The sequence below is a fragment of the Maylandia zebra genome, linkage group LG12 (assembly GCF_041146795.1).
Source record: "Maylandia zebra isolate NMK-2024a linkage group LG12, Mzebra_GT3a, whole genome shotgun sequence".
In the NCBI taxonomy this organism is placed as follows: domain Eukaryota; kingdom Metazoa; phylum Chordata; class Actinopteri; order Cichliformes; family Cichlidae; genus Maylandia; species Maylandia zebra.
Window position 1 is genome coordinate 14,593,381 of NC_135178.1, and position 21,569 is coordinate 14,614,949.

The 21,569-nt window shown below is 41.3% G+C and overlaps 1 protein-coding gene across 1 annotated transcript; it reads right to left on the bottom strand.

Moving 5' to 3' along the window:
• Positions 1 to 335: 335 nt before the first annotated feature.
• tmc1 (transmembrane channel-like 1) lies at positions 336 to 15,146 on the bottom strand. The gene is made up of 19 exons (XM_024804427.2): positions 15,086 to 15,146; positions 9,668 to 10,139; positions 9,390 to 9,578; positions 9,206 to 9,296; positions 9,037 to 9,118; positions 8,758 to 8,864; positions 8,562 to 8,660; positions 8,326 to 8,468; positions 8,095 to 8,239; positions 7,803 to 7,997; positions 6,275 to 6,454; positions 6,049 to 6,201; positions 5,364 to 5,492; positions 5,182 to 5,249; positions 4,796 to 5,035; positions 4,590 to 4,715; positions 4,388 to 4,466; positions 3,781 to 3,907; positions 336 to 1,130 (listed from the first exon to the last, which is right to left on the bottom strand). Exons 1-19 carry the CDS (start codon positions 15,120 to 15,122, stop codon positions 937 to 939), a joined length of 2,856 nt encoding a protein of 951 aa, XP_024660195.2. The 5' UTR covers positions 15,123 to 15,146; the 3' UTR covers positions 336 to 936.
• Between the last annotated feature and the right edge of the window lie 6,423 nt (positions 15,147 to 21,569).

The window sequence follows — 21,569 nt, forward strand, 5'->3', positions numbered from 1 at the left end:
AGGACTCCCTTGAAAAAGAGGTCTTTGATCTCAATGGGACATTCCTGGTTAAATAAAGGTTAAATAAAAAATAAAAGAGGTGAATGATTCATTTAAACCTTGGTAGTTAGGTTAAATGGCCTCCGTGTCTAATGAATTGTTTAATACTTTGGCCCGGTCACAGTTCTAAGAAACTACCAGGCTGGTTACTTTGAAGGCTGAAGAAGTGAAGGAAGACCCCATTATATTTTGGTGTCATAGCACCAGTAAAGGGTTGAGTTTTATTCATATATGTCCAAATGAGGCATTGCTGGATTCCACAGTTCAAGATCATTTCAAAGCAAGACATCTGAAATTGTATTTTTTTTAAAAAGGCTTAAGAGGGTTTTTTTCACAATCTAGTTTTTCCCCACATTCAATATAATCAATCCAGAGGAATACAGTCAAATTTGGCTTAACCTGCAACACAGAAAGTACGGTTTTATCTTGACCGATCAAAAAAAAAAAAGCTAGATTACTGGACTCTGGAGCCATTCTTAGGAAATACAGATATTTATATTCTTAGAAATACAGATGAAATACAGATATTTGCGGTATTTGAAATTTCCAGGCTAAAAACATGGTTCTACACATCATAGAGAAGTGGACTGTTAACCTTGTTGGAAGTCTGCAGATCCAGAGGGTGCTTTTAGTTGGTTAATAGCTTTAAGACAAGGACTACATGAGAACTTTAATGTAAAATTAAAAAGAAAACAAAGCACTGATTTTGTTAACATATATTTAGTAAACAAAGGAGTGACAGTACAGTTCATCTATCTTTTCATCATATACACAGACTGTAAAGGAGAAAAAAAACGTATTCATAAGAAGCGATTAATGTGCACTAACTACTATCAGTCCAGCATGAATTTCTCAGTAAAGTGCTTTATTTTCCCATATTTGTTTTGTGTTGTTGTGTCAGTGTCTCTGCAGGCTCGGCACCCTGTACATCCTGGGCTCAGTTTGCCGAGCAAAACCAGGCAGGTATCCAGAAGGCCCGTGGTTGCCACGGTCGTGGGTCCTTGAGCCTGAGTCTCTGCTGGACGGCATCTGGCTTCCTCTGCCGCCAACAGGAGGAGGGTTCTGACCGCTGACGTGGATATCTGTATCATCTGCAATCAAAATAAGAGGAATCTATGATTTCAGGTGTGGGGACAAAACAATGACACTGCTAACCGCCATCAACACAGAGTATAATCCAGTGGGGAAAATAACATTTGACAGTTCACACTGTAAACCTTTACTGCTAATATTACGAAGACTAATACTGCTTCTGTGTTCCAGATTAATCTCTATTCTTGAAAAAAAAAATCTCATTAGCTAATTCAGCAAAAGTTGTCATGCTATGTAAAATCTAAATAAAAACAGACTGCAATGATTTGCAAGCTCACTCAACTTTACAAATCATATTTTATTCACAATAGAAGAAAGAAAATATATCATATGTTTAAACTGAGAAGATGTACAATTTTAAGAAAAATACTGACTTATTTTGAATTTATGATAGGAAAATATCTCAGAAGGTTAACATGCAATAGGTCAGTAACATTGATTGGGTTCTTTCTAAGAGTGTCTTGGAGAGGTAGAGTTTCTCAGAAGCAAAGATAAGCAGAGGCTCATCCATCTGCAAAAAACTTGTGTTTCCAAATTTGTCGCATGAAACTGCAAGCACTTTTCATGTGTATCTTTTACTGTTTAGAAGCAACGTCAACCTCTATTATGTATGCAACAGAAAATAGGATAAATGTAGATATATCTATATGTTATATATACTATATAAATAGAGTTATAGTTTGTATTCACATCTACTGACATTATTTTATCATTATTTTAATATAACACAAGGTTCAGTTAGCTTTGCACAAAAAAATAGAAACCTCCTCCAAAGAGCTGCTTTTCACTTTCTTGGTTTGACTATATTTCAGAGCCAGTACTTTTTTACTTTTACTTGAATAAATTAGTTGAATTAGTACTTCAGTTTTTCTGGAGTATTTTTAACAGTAGTATTTGTACTTCTACTTAAGCACAGAATGTCTGTACTTTTGCCAACACTCCTGAGCACCTACAAATGGACATTAAAGCACATGCAAAGAAGACATGCTGTCTTCTCTGGGTCAACACTCATTCAAAACCAACTGAGCCAAAGTGGAAAACAGCATTATGCTTAGATGAATTGAAATTTCAAACTCTTTTTGGAAAACATGGATGCTATAGCCTCTGCAAAGGCAAGTTTAGACCTTTGAGGGTTCTCCAGCACCCCCAAATTTAGAGCACTGGAAATTCAGAGCACCCCTAAAAGTAACTAAAATAATAATTGTGATGACAGCATATCTTAGTACTCTTCATTCATCCTCATTATCTTCAGATGTTATATTTTCCTAAGTTTTCTATTGACAGAAGTACAGGATAGAATGAAAACAGGTTTAATATCCAGTGTTGTTGATGTCATGATGTTACAGCGCGCTCCTACAGAGGTGTTGATGCTTCAGCAGTGTGGCTTGTCATCAATACACTAAATAAGTCTTAATATTGGTATAAACTGATGTGGATCAGTTTATGTCTTTCATTCACATTTAACTTTTCGGTGACGGCACAAAGACTGAGAGAAGAGGATAGAGAGGGCTGATGACAGCAAAGAGAGAGAGAGAGAGAGCAAAAAGAGGCAGGTCAAAGAGAACATGTGGTCAAATTTATCAAAAATGATAAAGGCGCAACTTCTGTTTTACCCATAGTCAATAATGATAATTTCACAGCTGTGTGTTGTACTGTTGTCCATTGTGGATCCCTTACTTGCTCTTATAATAATTATTATGAGATTATATTTTTGGTATTTTCTAGTTAAGTGTAGAGGGTGGAAAGAGCGAGAGACAAGACAGAGATTCTAAAAAGAGTATATTGGTATGAATGGCAGCATTTTACAGGATTAACTCCACTCTAAACATGGCAGGATGACTCCCACTACATTGATGTGATGGAATACAAATATGTTATCCACTCGTGAAATTGGGGTACATGTTGCTCTGTGCTGAGGTTGCATAACAAAGGGAGTATTTATATGAATTCAAAAACTTTAATATAAAACAACTATTACAGTTTGCTTCATGTACAAGTCTATGGAGTGGCAGGGTGATTTTCCAGTGTCTATACTGAATAATGCTACTTTAAGTGCTTGATGATTTGGTGGACTGCCTCTATGTAATTAGAGACTGACATAATGTTGTGCATGTTTTTCATCTTACTTCTTAAACTCCTTTAATAACTGAGCCTTTGCCGCAGGTTTGATCACTTTAAGGCTCCATTTTAAAATGGGTGGATTAGACTGAAATCTCTGATTATTCACTCTGAATTATTCTGAAACACTACAATAGATCATCCAACTAATTGGGTAACTTGGGGTTGAAAAGGTGAAAAGGGTTGTAAACAGCATAAAAGAAGAGGGGACGTGCCCCTGCCCCAAGGTTTTTGAGATGTGTTGCTGTCATCAAATTCAAAATAAGCTGATATTTTTCTCAAATGGTAAAAAGTAAATAAATACATTTTTTTTAAAATCCAGTATTTGATATTAATATAACACTGATGGTGCTGTTAATATTTCTCTTTCATTTTACAGCATCCCAACTTTTACTTTTATGTTTGTTAATTTCACAACAAAGTCAAATTTCCTAAAACAATAAGATGAATCTTGAAGTTGTGAATTATCTTAAATCATCTTAAATCTTCAGGTTTACCTTCTTTATTAATATTTGAAATCAAAAGACTCACCTTCTTGATCCTGTACTGAAGCATTGTTGTTCCTTTGTTGCTCTTGTGCAGTCTTTCTGGCCTCCTCCAAATCCATTTGAGCTTTCAGTGCTGCTCGTTTGTTCTTCCTCTTGTTCTCCTCATTTTGCTTAAAAAAAATCACCAAGAGACAAAAACAAAACAAAAACAAAAGATACCCACACGTGTTATTTTTCAGATCACTCAGAGCAAGCACGTACATTTACCCAGCATCTCTTCTGCAGATTTGTTATTGGTGGAACCTGTAGTGGGTTTTTGGATAGATCTGAACTGTCAGGCTTTGCTGCTCTCTGCTGGAGAGATAACACTAATACAATTGCGTGACAGCAGTCATGCATCACAGTGGCCTCGGGCGGTCTCTTTGTGAACTTCAGTGCTGTTTGAAAGCATACCAACTGCTAAAATTAACTATGAAAACAAACCTAGAGAACATCCAACTTAGATACATGAAATTTCTTGGGATATTTTTTACTCTCAAAACTCGTCACTTGATTCTGAATGCTATCCAGGTGCAATTTCTGGTCAGAGAAACCACAAAACAGCTACAGCAGTACGTGCTACATTAGAGGAAAAGCAAAACTGAAATTACCATTTGTAGCTTTTTCTTCAGCTCCACATTTGCTTCTCTGTAGCTTTTGGATGTAGATTGCAAGTAATAAATGGCCAGTCTGAAAGATAAAATAACACATGATTACCACCAAAGTTCTTACCACTTTAACACTGAAAGAAAATGATGACAGCATTGTGAAATATACTTATTTATGGATTTACATAGTCTGCTGTTAACTCACACCATAAGAAGTATGAAGGGTAGCACCAATCCAGGGTTAGAGGCATAGCTGAAAACTTTGCTAAACCATGGAGGAAAGTCAGACTCCAGAGTCTCGTGGATCACATCAAACATGCGGTTCTTACCACTGTCAAAAAGATGGTAGTGGTTATAAAAACCCAAGTCATTTTTATTTTAAAGCTAGATACCCTGAACTAGTGTCATTACCTGAAAGGTCCACAGTCAAATGAAGGGGGAATGGAGACAATGGTGTAGATGGCAGGCAGTGTGGACAGAAAGAGGATGACCAGCAACATGGCCATGTAGAAGTTGTTGGAACCAGAGGCTTTGAAGACCCTTTCTTGTGGCACATTACAGCACATAACAGCCCAGCACTGCAGGTACATGGAGACATGGAGCCGGATGACGTTTAAGGCAGGCAGACAGGGCGCATAGAAGGAACCCATCCTGAAAGCAAAGATTAGAAAAAGCAGGACAGATGCTGAGCTAGTAAGAGGCTTTTATCAATATGAAAACCATGATGAACCTAGCTGAAAGTAAAACACCATCCTGAAATAAGAATCTTCTGAGTGAAACAATTGCTGCTTTCCTACCATATCATTCCTTGATTGAAGATCAGGCCCAAAACGTTCCCACTGACGTCAAACTCAGAGTAGGATGGCTTTTACAAATGAGAAATTAAAGGCAACTATTACTTTTGCCACACTTTTTTTTTCTCCAAAGAGTGACATTTTTAAATTCGAGTAACAAATAAGTGATAGAAAAGATGACTCACAAAGCCAGCCTCTAGGTCCCAACACCAGCAGTAGTTGAGAAAACGAACAAGAACTGCTCTCAGGAAATCACCAATCAGCAGTGTGATGTAAGTTGTCATTGTGTCAGATATGATCAAGCGAACAAACTCCTACAAATTAAGAAATCATTTAGCATTAATTTCTCGTCAACATCAAAATTAACATCATCACCCACTCTGAAAACAACAGTTTTATTTCAACATAAAAGCCCCTGAACATTTGTAATGTTTATCGCTTTTAACAATAAGATCAGAGTATGTTTCCTTAGTTAATGCAACAGAAATCCATTAATACAAAGTTAACTAAAGTACAAACTGCAACTACAATGTTTACTTTGATTTTCAACTAAAGCATTATAATAATGGGGGAAATAATTATTTGAATTTGTAAGTTAGTTCATTTCAGCTCAGAAGTATTAATTTATTTGCATGTCATTGAGTGAAATAATGATTTGACCTCCAAACAAAACATGGCTAAATACTTCATGGCCTCGTCCAGTGGCCCCTCATTGCAGTTAAATTATTTTACCCACTATATTCATGTGATTGTTTCATATTGTCATTAATTTTATCATTTCCTTATTTATTAGTATCCACAGCCTAATGCCATAACAACAATTACATCACTTAGTTACATAATAGTACAGACGCACACATGCACACTGACCTGGCCTACCATTGTCTCCCAGCAAGGCCCTCTGGGCACATCAGCAGGGTGGATTGTGACGGGTGGAGCAGTACTGTTTTCTAAAACGGTGCCATTGTAAAGACTGGCCTCCCACATGGTTATATTAAACTTCACTACCTTTTCCTCTTTCCTCTGAGACAAACACTTTGGATTAATCATCCTATAAAATTACAATCTCATAAATCGATACACAATGACTTCTCACTTTAAGGTTGATCTCATCCATGAGTGCAATAATGAAGGTGTAGAGATTTCCCAAGAAGAGGGCAAAGATGCGACCGAGCTGCCACTGCAGGGCAACCCGCGGGTGGTAGTTCTCCAGGGTGCTGATTACATCAAACAGCATCGGACAGAACATCCCCAGTAATGACATGACCATGTTCACCTGAGAAATACATCAGAAAACTAATGTAATTACTCTGAGGACAACTTGGGAGTGCATGGGTTTTTTATTTAGTGTGTAACTTTGTATAACGCCTTACAAAAATGACATTTGATGCAACTGAATAGCTGGTGGCTGTGATCGCTGTAAATCTGGGCAGAATATTACCATTGACATGAACGGTGTGCACTCCTGTGAAAACTAAGTACATGCCATGATTGCAGAGTTGTAGCTCATAGGCAGGTCTTTAGCTTTCAGACAGATTTTCAGACAGATGTCCTTTGATGAACATTTGACTCTAGAATACTTTAGTATGCATTTATTCAGTTCAATATCTGCAAGGTCCTAGTTCCTGTGGCTGTGAAATAACCCTAAATCATCAGCCCTCCACTACCATGCTTAATAGTTGGTATGAGGCAGTTTTGCTGATATTCTGTGTTTGGTTTTTACTGTGTTTTTCACAAACATGGTGCTAATGGCGAAACATCTCCACTTTGGTCTTGTCAGTTCAGAGGACATTGGTCCAGATGTCTTGTGGTTTTTTCAGGTGAAATTTACAAACGTAAACTGTGTTGCTGTCTTCAACATGGTCTACATAAAGTCTTGTGAAAACTTTATTTTTCACATGACTCAAAATGTCAGTTTAAAATTTCTTCCTCAGTGTAATTCACAGAGCAAACTGAGAATATTTTAACAACTCACCTCAAACAGCTTTATGTAGAACACGTGGTATGTGCTACAGCTAACGAACTTCAACATTTAGATCTGGGTCTAGGTGAGTTTGCTCAGGTATGGAACTTGTTACTTATCTGCTTCATCATCAGCCAATATTTAAGAAACATCTCCAACATCCAGTCAGATTACGCGTTTCTCCTGACTGCTAAGCAGGCTTCTTTATGCTCTCCTGTAAACTTTAAAGTCTAACGCCTTTATTTCGATGCTTTCCAGTGTCCCCCAGTTCCCATAGAGAAGTTCACTTCTCAGATTTACTTACCCGTCACAGTCAAACTGGTCCATTCCTCCAGAAATACTCACAGCACTCTCACCTGCTCTCACCTTGTGTAAAGAATCTTATCTGGACTCACCCACCACACCCCCTCTCCAAATGACCTGATCACTTTCCCAAAATGCTCCTTAGTGACTATGTTAAACTATAAAACTCCTTTCTTTGGGTTTGGATTGCACTTTTTATTGTCACTATTTTGGCCTTGGACAAGAACTGCAGGACAAATTCTAAATATTATTTAATTAAACCTCAGCAAGTTTTGCTTGCAGCCAAAATTATTCATAAACTTCCTTTTGTAAATGTTATTTCTCATTAATTCCCCCTCTCTCTTTCTCTCATGTCTACCTCATTCCTTTCCCACCACGTGTGATTCTCCAGTCCATCTAAGGCAAATTTCTGAGAACGCCGCACTACAAAGTAGATGAGGTATCCACTTCCTGCTAAGCAGCACAAGACCAGGAAGTTGGCCAGCACACGCAAGAATCGAGTCAGATGGATGTTGTCATCCTTGTGGCTCTCTTGCTCCTCTAAGATTGCCTCCTATAGTGGTAGAAGAAGTGGTAGAGTGTAATGTACTGTATGATACTTGGCTTGCATTAATCAGCATACTGGAAAGCAGACAGTGAGCTGCACTAACCTTGAAGCTGGTGGTGATGGAAGCAAACTTATTGTCTGCTGTTTCAGCATTTCCTATCAGGTAGTCCCAGCTGGTGAACATTTTCCAGCTGAAATTGAAGCTGTTATCATCGCCGACCCCTGATTCATTTGCATTACGTGCCATCCTTTAATTTAAAAGTAAGTACATGATTCACTAAAACACTGTGGATAGAATAGATTTGTCTTTTGTATATAGACATAGCAAACATACGTTCTGATGACCACCATGTAGCTATAGGCCACTGTACCGACACCAACCAGGAAGTAAGACAGAGGCATGCGAAACTTGAGCCAGCCCACCGTACGTTGATTGTTGTAGTAGCCATAGAAGAGGACTGAGTACTGTGCGTAACCCTGTGGATACAATACTTTAATTGGGGGTGACTATTTATTACTACATCAGAGGAGAAATTGCCAACAAAGACAAATAAAATAATACCCACTGACCCCAAAGTCCCAAAGAACAGCAAAGTCCATCGCACTGGCCTCCTCAGCTCTGGGGACAGTCTTTCTTGGCATGCTCCCATAAGGTCGCCCCATTAATGCCTGTAAGCAAAATGCACAGAGAAGGATTACATCGTTTTTGGGGGGAAATGCAAAAGACATAATTCAGGTGCGGTGCATGAAAAAAAAGACAGCATACCTCCGGTACCATAACCAGGCCAAAGGTCAGACCAAACAAGATCATATTGATGCCATACATCCACCTCAGAAAGATAAAGTATGAGGCAACTGAGGAGCCAAAATGACCTGCAGAGCAGAGTACAAAATAACATATGAACAAATGAATATGTGCATCTGCTATAAAACCACAATGTAAGCTATCCTGCTTCTCACAGAAAAGATAAGGCCTTGGAAATTAGAAATGATATATGCGACTATTGAGCAGCCCTTTGTATTTAAAAAATAAAAGCACACCTACTTTCAATCTCCTTTATTTTCATCTCCCATGGGATGCATGCAGTTTTGAAGTTTTCAAAGTCCCGTTGGAATTTCATCCATTTCTAATGATATGAATAATTTTTTTAATGAATCGTGTATTTGTTTATGTTATTTAATGATTACATAAAGAAGTAAAAGTAAGTCCTCACCTTGGTCATCAGGACTTTGTATGCATAGAGCTTCCTGCCTTTTCCCTTTCCCAAGGCACCTTCATATTTTTCCACAAACTCCTGAGACTCCCTGAAATAAAAAAGCAAATATTAGAGTTCAAAATACTTCTGGTATTTTGAATTACAGCAGAACAAATCAGAATGATTTATCCATATGAAGTACCTTAAAGTGACAAGTTTCTTTTTCATTGGCCAGGGTTTTCCCCTTAGACTTTGGATCAGTTTCTTCCTCTCATCCACTGCCTCCTTCAGCTTCTCCAGCTCCTCTGGAGAGAGACACTCCGGCCTCACCACATCCTTGTCATTGTCCTCTTCTTCATCATCATCCTCTTCGCTTGTCTCTGGCTCTGAACTGAAGCATTAATGTCTTTTAGGGCCCTTTTTTTGTCTAACTGACAGAGTTTTCCATAGATAAGGTGAAATTATAAGATGATACACTACCTTGTTTCAGCCTTCTTGTGCTTTTTTTTTTTTATGTCCCGGGCTTTTTCCTTTACCAGCTGTTTACCTCCATCTTCTTTCTTCTCTCCCTTTTTGGTACTTCCCTGTTTCTTTTTTCCCTTATCAACATTTTCATCAACTTCTCGCACTTCCTCCTTCTCCATTCTGCGTGTTTTTTCATTTCTGATATCCTTTCTTGCTTTTGTTCCCTTGCCACCTGTCAGTTGAGCTTCTTCCTCTTCGTTGTTCTCTCTTCTGCTTGTTTCTTGTTTACTCTTAGCTCTTTTTCGCTTGCTTCTTTCTCTTTTCTCAGATATGGCCTGTAAATCCTCTTCCCCTTCTCCCGCTCTTGTTCCTCCTTTTCTTCTCTCATTTCTCCTCTTCTTTTTCTGCCTGTCACCATCTCTTCTTTTTGTTCTGTGTGTTTTACTCTCATGTTCCTCTTGCAAGGACAAATCTGCATCTTGTTCACCTGCAGTTGACATTTAAACATTACTTTTTGTTAACTTCTTACTATTTATACTCACATAACACTGTCAATCTGTCAGTACTGTTGCTTTCTTTTCACTGCGATGCTCACAGAAAGTTATCTTTTGATACTGTGAAGTTGGCTCGTGCTAAATTAAATAGTTTCCTTTCCTCTCTCATGCTATCACATGTTTTAAGGCATGATAGTACTGTGATGACTGAGGAAAATCAAAAGAACTTCAAATGATTTTCAAAGTGTGTTGGTGGCAACAGTAGTGGAGCATCTGTGTGAAGAAACGAAACACGAGCATGGAATTATTTTTCTGCCAAAAGTCAAACATAAATAAAGTCTAATAAAGTTTTTTTGTTTTGTTTTGTTTTTTCTAGTAATTTTGCTTATTTAAAGTATTTTTAATAAACAAGCTGAAGACTAACCTTCATCTGCATAAGTACCTGCAAAATCCAGTCCAGTGTGAACAATGGGAGACAGATATTTTATCAATGAAAATTAATTAAAGAATTGAGTATACCTTGTTTTTTTCATCTTAGCCATAATAACTGCATTTGCCTCATAATCGTTTTATCTTATGCTTCATTTTTAAATTCGATAATCTGTGGTATCATGTCTTTTAAAAATTATGTTCTCACACAAACTAAACTTTGTTTTAATCATCAGGGCAAGTTTGATATGAGCACACTACAAATAGATGAGTGTTCATCACATTGGAACCCATTAAGTCTTTGCAATTTTCATGACCTTGAGGCTCCCCTCTATTTTCTGTTACCAGAGTCCCAGCTTACAGTTTTCCTCAAATGTTAAAACACAAAAGCCAATCCTGTAACCCAAATGACCAGTAGTCTAAACACATTTACTAAATGTAGCCACCATATACCAGTACCATAAACACATGTCACATGAAGACACAATTCACAAAACACAACCCTCTGTACTCATAAATCTAAACACATTTTTCCTTGCCAAAACACATGTTGCAAAACAACTCTGCTCATATTCTCAAATGAAAGCCCATGTGATGCAAAATGCTTGCCACAGTCACCAATCTGTGAACACAGGGAACACACCTGGCGTCAGTCACTACACACAACGACTCAAAATTGAAGACACCTGTTGCTAATGATGTGACCCCACCTATAAAAGCATAGTTTGGTGAAGATGCCAAACAATCACAATGGATGAAGGCATTCGAGCGTGCGGAAGGAGAAGAGCTGCAGGCCAAAGAGGGGATGAGAGGAAGGAAGAGGTGAAGGCCTAAGAAGAAGAGGAGTTCGGCGTAGAGGAGGAAGACAAGGAGGCCAACAAGAGAGAGGAGAAGGTCCAGGTGGGAGAAGAAGACAACCTCGCACCATCATAACAGATGATATGCGAGCAACAGTAATTGATCATGCCATTGTCCATGGCATGACAATGGCTGAAGCGGGACGAAGAGTACATCCAAACCTGAGTAGGTCCACCGTGGCCACCATTATCAAGGCATTTAGACAACACAACAGGTATAGTACGCTATTGCTTTCTTTGTCACACTACAGTTTTACAGGCCTGTGAAAGTGGTCTGTTACCTTACATGTAGTTTTACATATAAATCAGTCAATTGACAACACATGTTTCTTTCTTTAGAGCTGAAAGAATGCCACATAGAGGTGGGAGGGTTGCCATATTCACAGCGGCACAAGAAACCCTCATTGCAGATATGGTCCGTGAGAACAACTGCATTAGACTCCGAGAGATCAGAGACAAAGTCATTGCAGATAATGTAAACTTTGAGAACATTTATGCTGTCAGCGTGTCCACAATAGACAGAGTTCTCCGGCGCCAACAGATGAGGATGAAACAGGTCTACAGGGTTCCCTTTGAGCGCAACTCTGCGCGACACATAGGACAACGTTACGAGTATGTGCAAGTACGTATACATCCATGTCCACAGTACAGTTAGTGGACATACTGTGTTGCTTAGTAGCCTACATTACTTCTGGACAATACTGTGCTACCTGATTGACCGTTCTGAACACCTGTACGCTTTCCCATGTTCACAGAGGATAATGCAGTTGGACGCGATGGCCAGACCCCATGAGTACCTCTTCCTGGATGAGGCTGGCTTCAACCTCCAGAAACGAAGGCGAAGAGGCCGTAACATCATTGGCCAGAGAGCCATCACTGAGGTTCCTGGCCAACGGGGGGGGTAATATTACTCTTTGTGCAGCTATGGGTACGGAGGGGCTTGTCCACCGGTATGCTGTCCTTGGGTCTTACAACACCCAACGTCTCCTCACCTTCCTAGAGGAGCTAAAAGACATCCTCCTGGACCGTCAACAACACCATCCTAGGCTAGCACATCACATGTATGTGATCATTTGGGACAACGTCCGCTTCCACAAGACACACCAAATCAGAGAGTGGTTCACCACCAACAGTGACCACTTTTTAAACGTCTGTCTGCCTCCCTACTCCCCTTTCCTGAACCCTATAGAGGAGTTCTTCTCATCATGGAGATGGAAGGTGTATGACAGACAGCCATACACAAGAGAGAACCTCGTACGGGCAATGGAGCTGGCCTGTGCTGACATCCCAGTGGAGGCCTTCCAGGGATGGATTCACCATTCCAGGGCGTTTTTCCCACGGTGCCTAGCAAGGGACAATATAGCCTGTGATGTGGATGAGGTGATGTGGCCCAATGCAGCTCGGCGACATGATGCCGCACAGTGACTGTGTAATACTGTAAAATGACCGTGTAGACAATAAAGACTTCACACCCTGATCATGTTTCCGAGAGTACTGTTGTGTGCGATTAGATTCTGTTTTTTGCATTGAGTTGTGTTACAGTAGTGTACGTACATGCAGGATGTTTTTATAGATTTATAGTCTTCATGTGAAACTCACAAATCTAAATGCCTAATCCTCTGCAGGGTTCTATGACGATCCGTTACTGTACAGATTATAAAAATATGCATTGGCAGTTATGAACCAAAGAACCTTCTCACAAATTGAGCATTGTGTTTTCAATTGTTTTGCTGTAGTGTGTAATGCTGTGTATAGTGTTTACAGTTTTGACAGCTTCGAGCTGCTCTCTTGGTGTGGGAGTTTGAGTTTTGCAGTGGGAAGGTGTGGTTGTGTTTATGTAGCTTTAGAGAAGGGTGTTGTGTTTGGACATTGGGGGACCTGGTGGTAACGTTTGTGACATGTGTTTTAGCATTTGAGAAAAACTGTAATACAGTCAGTGGCTACTTCATTAGTTACACTTGTTCAGCTGTCTTTTAAAATCAATATTTAATCAGCAAATCATATGGCACCAACTCAATGCATTTAGATGCATAGACGAGGTCAAGATGACCTGCTGAAGCTTAAACTGAGCATCAGAATGGGGAAGAAAGCTGCTCTAAGTGACTTTGAATGTGTCATCGTCATTGGTGCCAGATGGTCTGAGTGTTTCAGAGATGCTTTAGTGTTTACAGAGAATGGTTTGAAAATGTCCAGTGAGCAGCAGTTCTCAAGGCTTTTTCTCTGGGTGATTTCTGCTGTGATGTTTGGATTGTAGAGTCAAAATTTCTGATTCCAGTAGGATAAGTTTCCATAAAATGTCCATTGAGTATATATGAATTTAAAAATTAAGACTAGTTTAGTTGTATGGGAGCATATTTGTAGCAAAGAATGTGCCTTTTAAAGTGATGCCTTTAATTTAAGGGTCCACAGAAAAGACAAACTTAGGTCTTAGACAACTTTTTTAAGTTACTCAGCATGAGTGATGATCATAATTAGATTACTGGAAAGTTTAAGATCTCCTGGTTAAAAACTGACAAATGTGTGTCATTATTGATCATGTTAAGTCCTAATTGATACAGTATAATGTTTTAAAGTGCAGATTTAGTATAAAGTACATATTGCAAACACAGAAACTACAAAAATAATAAGAAAGGAAAGATTTGCTGAAAGCAAGACATGTAGGCTTCCTGCTATTTCACAGACCAGATGTTGTTTTAAGAGCTTTTTTAGGTTTGCAGCGAGATGAGTAGTATTAATTCTTTCTCTTTCTGAATATTGTATTCCATGATATAAAACATTTTTAACATTATCGTGCTGTGTTTTTCCTGCAACTTTACATTTGTTATTTTTAAGATAAATACATCTGACTTCTCTACAACATAACTAAACCTTTTAGATAACCTCTTTATAAATCCAGCCCTTCTGTTTTTGGTTTTTTTTTCACATCTCCAATACCACAGTGAACCCTTTCACTGGTGGAGCTTAACCTACCTCATTATGCACCTCGAACTATTGTGCACTAAAGGGGGATGAAGAGGAAAACAAAGAGGACCACTGACAGACTGAACAGATATTTATGTAGTCGGCCTTTTGATGTGTGTCCTTAGTGTAACCGGAGTGGCCATCACATGGGTCATTATGGCTGGGTGCAGCAGAAGGGCACAAAAGAGGCAAACAATGGCTTAATGAAGGGAGACGGGATGACTAAGCCCACAAGGATGGGGGAGACAGCCAAGGGCAAGAGGCCAGCTCCCAAATATGCAGCAAAGTGAACAGGAGGCAAGAACTGGGTGATTAAACATCTTTGTGCTGGGCAATAGCTGGCGTTTTAATGATTTTATTAATTAGAGGCAGACATCAAGTAACTGTACTTCATCTTACTGAACATTAACCTCAATAAATTAGGATGTTTTGTCAGAAAAATACACTCAAATCAGTTATCATAGCTACAACTACCACAAAGACCAAAAGCTCTTCCTCTATTTAACTAATGAGTATTTACCAATATCAACATTTTCCCTAATAAACATGTTGATATTTGTGTAGAAATTAGATTTTTTTTCCAGTAAAGGCCTGTAAATCTAATCGACTTGTATCATCCCAGCCACAAAGAATTAATGTGTTGCCGTCATAAAAACTCTGAAGAATATGTAAAAGCATGCTAATGGGCTTACTGTCATTCTCAGAGGTGATCAGACTGTCCCGAGGCATCTTCCTCTCATGGTCCTGGAAGAATTTCTCCACCATCCAGAGGTCATGTAAGCTAGAAAAAGAGTAAAGCTACAGTGTTTCAGTGGTCTTACGCTGGTCTCCCTCCTTTTACATCTTCTGCATCTCAGGTGAGGATGCAACTTATCCAAATGTGTGTGGGGGTGGGGGTGAGTGTTTAGGGCTGGTACATGATGAGTAATTCGCATGAGAAGTTTACTTTTTCCTCGCCACCCACTGACCCGAAACAGGGACATTGATAGCCTGGAAACCCTAGAGCCACACAATTTCACTAGCAATCAATTATTCAAAACAGTTATGACTTTCTTTATGTGGCTGTGTGTGAATGTTTATGAGCGAGTGTGTACTTGTAACTATGCAGGTGGAAAGACCAAAGCAGAGGGGGTTAATTGAGCAGCCAGCCAAAGTGAATGTCAGTACTGTTTGACATATGGCTTTGTGTAATTTCATTGTGACTGAGTTGCTGGGGTTCAGTGAGAAATGGAAAAGTGACGTTTAAAAAGTTGCATTCACCTTACAATACCTGAAATACCTAAAAATACTACCAATACCAATATCTATCAGTGTCCTGAAAGCATTCAATCCATCCATCCATTTTCTACCACTTACCTGTGTTTATGTCGTGGAGGCAGCTTCAGCAGAGAAGCCCAGACTTGCCTCACCCCAGCCACCTTTTTCACCTCATCTGGGAGGACGATGAGTCATTCTCAAGCCAGCTGAGAGATAAAATTTCTCAAGTGAGTCCGAGGGCTGCCCCAGGACATCTTCCCAGTACGACAAAAAACCTTGCCCAGGAGGTATCCTAGCCAGATGCCTGAACCACCTACTCTCTACTCCAAGTCCCTGTCAGATAACTGAGCTCCTAATTCTATCTCTAAAGAAGAACCAAGCCACCTATTGAAGGAAACTAATTTCAACCACTTTTAGCAGCACTTTGAAGTGCATGTCTCTCTTTTCACGCTCCACTCTCCCCTCACTCATGGACAATACCCAGACATACTCAATTGGTGATTTCAATTTCTGTCACTGTAGACTGGATGGGCAAACTTCAAAGCACCTTTAAATATCCTCAAGACGATAAAGACCTGGTCCAGTGTTCCTCATCCAGGGCGCAAACCGAATTGCTCCTCCTGAGTCTCCCCTGCAGTACCTTGGGTACCTTGGTATCGACTTCCTTGGAAAAAATGATGAGTGTGAGCCCCCTATATTTGGGGGTCCCACTCTGGTCCCCCAGGGCAACAATCACCCCATTCTCCCAATCCAGAATCACCACCTCAGTTCATCAGGCAATGTTGCAGAGACGTGAGTCTTGTCTTGCAAGTCTTGTTCCTTTGTCTTACTGAATTCCTCATGCACCTGAATTTTCACCCCAGCTACGACTAAAGGTGCACTCCACTGGTGGTGCCAGTACCTGTCAGCTGCCCCTGGGGTTCAATAAGCCCAATAAGCCTGACAGCTCCCTTCACCTCCGATGTCCGCAGTCTGGTTGTGGGATTACCGCCACTACCTAAACCAACTCCAGAGTGGAACAGAATTCAGCCCCTCTACAGGAAACTGGTTCCAGAGCCCAAGCTTTACACTGAGGTGAGGACAGTTATATTTAGCCACTATTTCTCAACCTCATGCACCAGCTCCGGATCCTTGCCCACCCGAGAAGTAAACTGGACCCTTGATTCAAGGAGGGTAAAGGGTTCCGATTTTCTTTATTTACATACCCAGCAGTTCAATGAAACTGTTTTCCCACACACTTTCTTCAACATATATCCCCGTCATTTCTGAATAAATAGTAATATGTGCCACGTAGTATGTGTTTGAAATAAATAAATTTGGATTTAATTGTGTTTTGATGCAAACTGTTGAAGAACATACTGTAAAAGTGGTCTTGTCTGACTCCAGTATGTCTGGTTTTGAGCCTAATTCAGAGCCATTAAGTCTGTTTTGAGTCTGCTCTGTGGCTACACAAAAGTATGAATGTTTTTAAAACTTACATTTGAGCTTAAATATCCTTTTTTTTGTTGGTTGGTTAGTTAGACCTTAGTTTCTTCTTTGGATTTAGAGAGAAGGTGAAAATATTAACATTTTAGAAAGTGGCTCATACACAACAAACCATGTGATCATTAAATCAGATGTAGAAAGATTTTTTTTCAGTTAAAGAAATCACATTAATATATAATAACAACAGAATAAATGATGGATATTAGACTCAGACGATTAAAAGAATTGGATGAACTTATAGCTCATAAAAATGTAACTCTTAGATACGGAGAGATGAAATCAAGGTTAAAGAACCTGTAGAGGGTGGTGTTGCTCTACACTGAGTCCAAAGTGGATTCCAAACAACAGGAAGAGACAGGATGACACATCAACCTTCTTAAAGTTATGTTTTATAGTCACGTGACTTGTTTTCTGCATGACTGTCTGTAACCTTGTGCAGGAAAGCCCAGAGTTTCAGAGACATGACACCATGTTTGTGTGCATGTGTACAAGAAAAAAATGGGAAGGGTATCGGCTTTCTAAAGCTAAAGTGAGATGCAGCTATGAGAGTGTCAGTGAAGTGGCAAGATGAGGAAGGTTGACAAGGCTACTAGAGCAGAGAGTGACGTTTTTTGTTTTTTTTTAAAAAGCAAAATTTGTATTCTGCTGCTTTGTAGCCAGAGGTTTTTGTCACACAAGGCTCCAAACAAATGAACCGACAGTCTAAACCTGTGTTACATGAGACCTCTTGGATGATGTGGCCAAAAGCTTGGCAGCAGAATTTGGACAAAGCATTGCCAAGGCAGAGGACAGGGTATTGCAAATTTGGAGTAAAACTTGTCTAAAACAGGCCTCTATTGTAAATGAGACATTGAGTCTCAATGGAATTGCCTGTATAAGAATAGGTTAAACAATACAATAAAAACAAAGTTATCTCACCTGAGTGTGAATATAGCAATATCCCTTTCCTGGCAATCTTAAAGACATAAAGACCTGGATGGCCGCTAACTTTCTGCTTCTTAATTCAGATAAAACTGAGGTTATTGTACTCGGCCCTGAAAAGCCTAGAAATATGGTATCTAACCAGATTCTTACTCTGGATGGCGTTACCTTGGCCTCCAGTAACACTGTGAGGAACCTTGGAGTCATTTTTGACCAGGACATGTCCTTCAATGCACATATTAAACAAATATGTAAGACTGCGTTCTTCCATTTGTGCAACATCTCTAAAATTAGAAATATCATGTCTCAGAGTGACGCTGAAAAACTAGTTCATGCATTTATTACTTCCAGGCTGGACTAATGTAATTCATTATTATCAGGATGTCCAAAAACTCACTGAAAAGCCTTCAGCTAATCCAAAATGCTGCAGCAAGAGTACTGACAGGGACTAGAAAGAGAGAGCAGATTTCTCCTGTTTTGGCTTCCCTTCATTGGCTTCCTGTTAAATCCAGAATTGAATTCAAAATCCTGCTCCTCACATACAAGGTCTTAAATAATCAGGCCCCATCTTATCTCAATGACCTTGTAGTACCATATCACCCTATTAGAGCACTTCGCTCAGACCTACCATTTATCAGTTCAAACATCCAACGACATGAATGCTTTAAAAGCATCAACATCAGCTCTTCTCTGACAGCATGGTGGGAGTTTCTAAAATTGACGGCGTCTTCATTAATCCCATGCAAACGTACACCTATCTGGAACAACCCTGACATATTACAAAACAATAATATGATAAACTTTTCAGATTGGAGTGGTAAAGGAATCAAATATTTAGAACATATACTAGAAGGAACAGAATTTATTTCATTTGATGGACTAGTTACACAATATGGGATCAACAAGAAAAGATTTTTAGAATATCAACAAATTAAATCCATAGTAAAAAAGAAATTTAAACCGGGTCAAGTTGAACTACAAACACCACCAAGTGTGGTTCAATTTCTTACTCTTAAAACCCCCAAATTACTATCCAAAATATACAGAATGCTTTCTAAAACAGATGAATCAATATCACTTCCTATTGCAAAATGGGAAGCGGATTTATCAGTTAACTTAGACCTAAACTTCTGGTCTCAGATTTGCTTAAAAACCTTTCATCTAATTAGAAATCCCAGTCTTCAATTAATTCAATACAAAATATTACATAGAGTGCACTATACAGGTCATCGGATGTTCAAGATGGGCTTTACGTCTACCAACAACTGCTCACACTGCCAAACCAATTCACCGGACAATTATATCCACGCTCCTTGGTTCTGTCCACCAGTTCAGAAGTTTTGGCGCGAGATATGTGAAGACTTATCGAAGTGTCTGAAATGTAACATTCCAACTTCCCCCTTAGTGTGTTTGTTGGGCAGCTTAGATAATGTCACTTCAGAAAAGAATATCGCCCATATGGTTTTCACTGCCCTATGCATAGCCAAGAAAACAGTCCTCATGAACTGGAAAAATAAAAATAATCTTAATTCTAACCAATATAGAAATTATCTATTAGATTACATTAGTCTTGATACAGCCTCTGCCACCACATCAGATCAATTGCTCTGGGCTCCTTTGATCAGCTCCATCACCTAGTGGGGGTGGGGGGTCATAGTTTGGTCCCGCCTTCACTGTTGTGATTGGTGTGGGGGTAGGGACAGGCTTAGGGCGTCGGGGGGTTCCCCGGAGGCATCTTCCTTGGGGGGCTCAACCCGGGGTAGCGGTCATGTCCGGTTAGGGGCTCTGTTGGCTCTCAGGTGACTGTTTCCTCGCGGCTGCGTGCAGCGGGGCTAGGGGAGGGTCTGTGCTGACGGACGTGGGTTACTGACCTGGTAGCCTGGCTGCCCCTGGGTGGGTCCGGGATGGGCGTGAGGTTCTGGGGGCGCTCCGTCTCTGGGCTGGGACCCGGACCGGGCCTCGGGGGCTTGGGTCCTGGTTGGTGTGTTGCCGGGGTTGTGGGCGGGTGGGTGCATGGGGGCCCAGCCCTGGAGCAGGGTGCCGCCGGTGCATCGAGCCACCTGGGGGGCTCTTCAACTGGTGGGGGAGATTGTCACATCTTGCAGGAGCTTTCTTCTCTTCAGGAACTCTCTGCAGGAGGGGGAGATACAGGAGAGGTGGAGGAAGATCTCAGCCTGGGTGTTTATTGTCTTATGTAGTCTGGAAGATGAGTGGATGGTGGGGTGGGTGCAGTTTTCTCTGTGGTGCGGTTGGGTGGACTGTCCCGGGCTCTGTGGGGCCGGGAGGCGCTGCTGCACTGGGCCCAGGTCTGGATGGGCCTGGGCCCCCTTTCCCTGGCGGGTCGCGGAGTATGGGGGTGCCTACTGGGGTCAGCGGGGGAGCTGGCCCCAGGGAGGGGTCACTTGCCCCTCCCTTCCTTCCCTCCCCATCTCCAGCTGCCTCCCTCTTCCCGCTCCACCACAACCACCCACACATGCAGGACCTTGGAGTAGGGGTATGTCACCAGGGTGCAGAGGAGGCTACCCCCCCCCCCCCGTCCCCTTCTGGCTGCCTCTGCCTCAATTTTATCCCACAACTTAGACATTCACATTACTCACACTCTCATTACACATAGGATCTTGGGGGTGGGCACGATACACGGAATCCAAAGTACCATCAGGGTGTACACCCCACCCCTGGCGTCGTTGCCCACCTCTCAATTTTAAATACACGTAGACATTGAGGGCTAGCAGGAGGGACCATGCGCTTACCTGCTGCTCTCTGGCAGGTAGCTCCAAGCCCTCCTGGGTTTTAAATGCACCTTAAAACACACATGCATCAACACTACAATGAGCGGGTGGAGGGAGGTTTGGAGTCTTCTCTCACCCCCATTCTCTGCGACCTGCTGGAGCGGGGGGGCTAGGAGGAGGAGTTGGCCGTCCGACTGCGGTCTGGAGTGTTGGGCCTTCCTGCTGCTGCGGAGTCGGGGCGGTCTGCCTCCCCCCACCGCAGGGAAAAGGGTAACACCACCTGGGTCTGGGTGCAGTTCCCCCCTCCAGGGGCAAGGGTACCTAGACCCGGTTTGTAGAGTACGCTTGGGGAGTGTGATCGTGTGTACAGTGTCTCTTTATGTCTGTCTCCACGTTGGTTGAGTGTGGAGTAAGTGCATATGAGAGCATGAGGGTGGGAATGGATGTTTGTATCTGTGTGTGCCTGTATGTCTGTGTCTATATGTCAGGTTGGGTATCAGACGCCACCTCTCTGGGGACATCTCAGGCCCTCCAAGGCTTGGAGGCCTATCTCCCCCTACCACTACCTCCCCTGCCAGTGGCGGACTCCCTCAGACATCGGTGCGTTGGTGGTTCTTTGTGTCCGGGGATGGGCGTCCAGGTACACACCGGCTCACTCCTTGGCGGCCGCTTATCGGGGCCTGGAGCCTGGGGCTCGCTCGGGCCACTTCGGAGGTGGGGTGCCCCCGGCCTCTCGGCCTGGGGCTCGGTCACTCAGGCGCGGCTGGCTGCCGGCGGAGCTCAC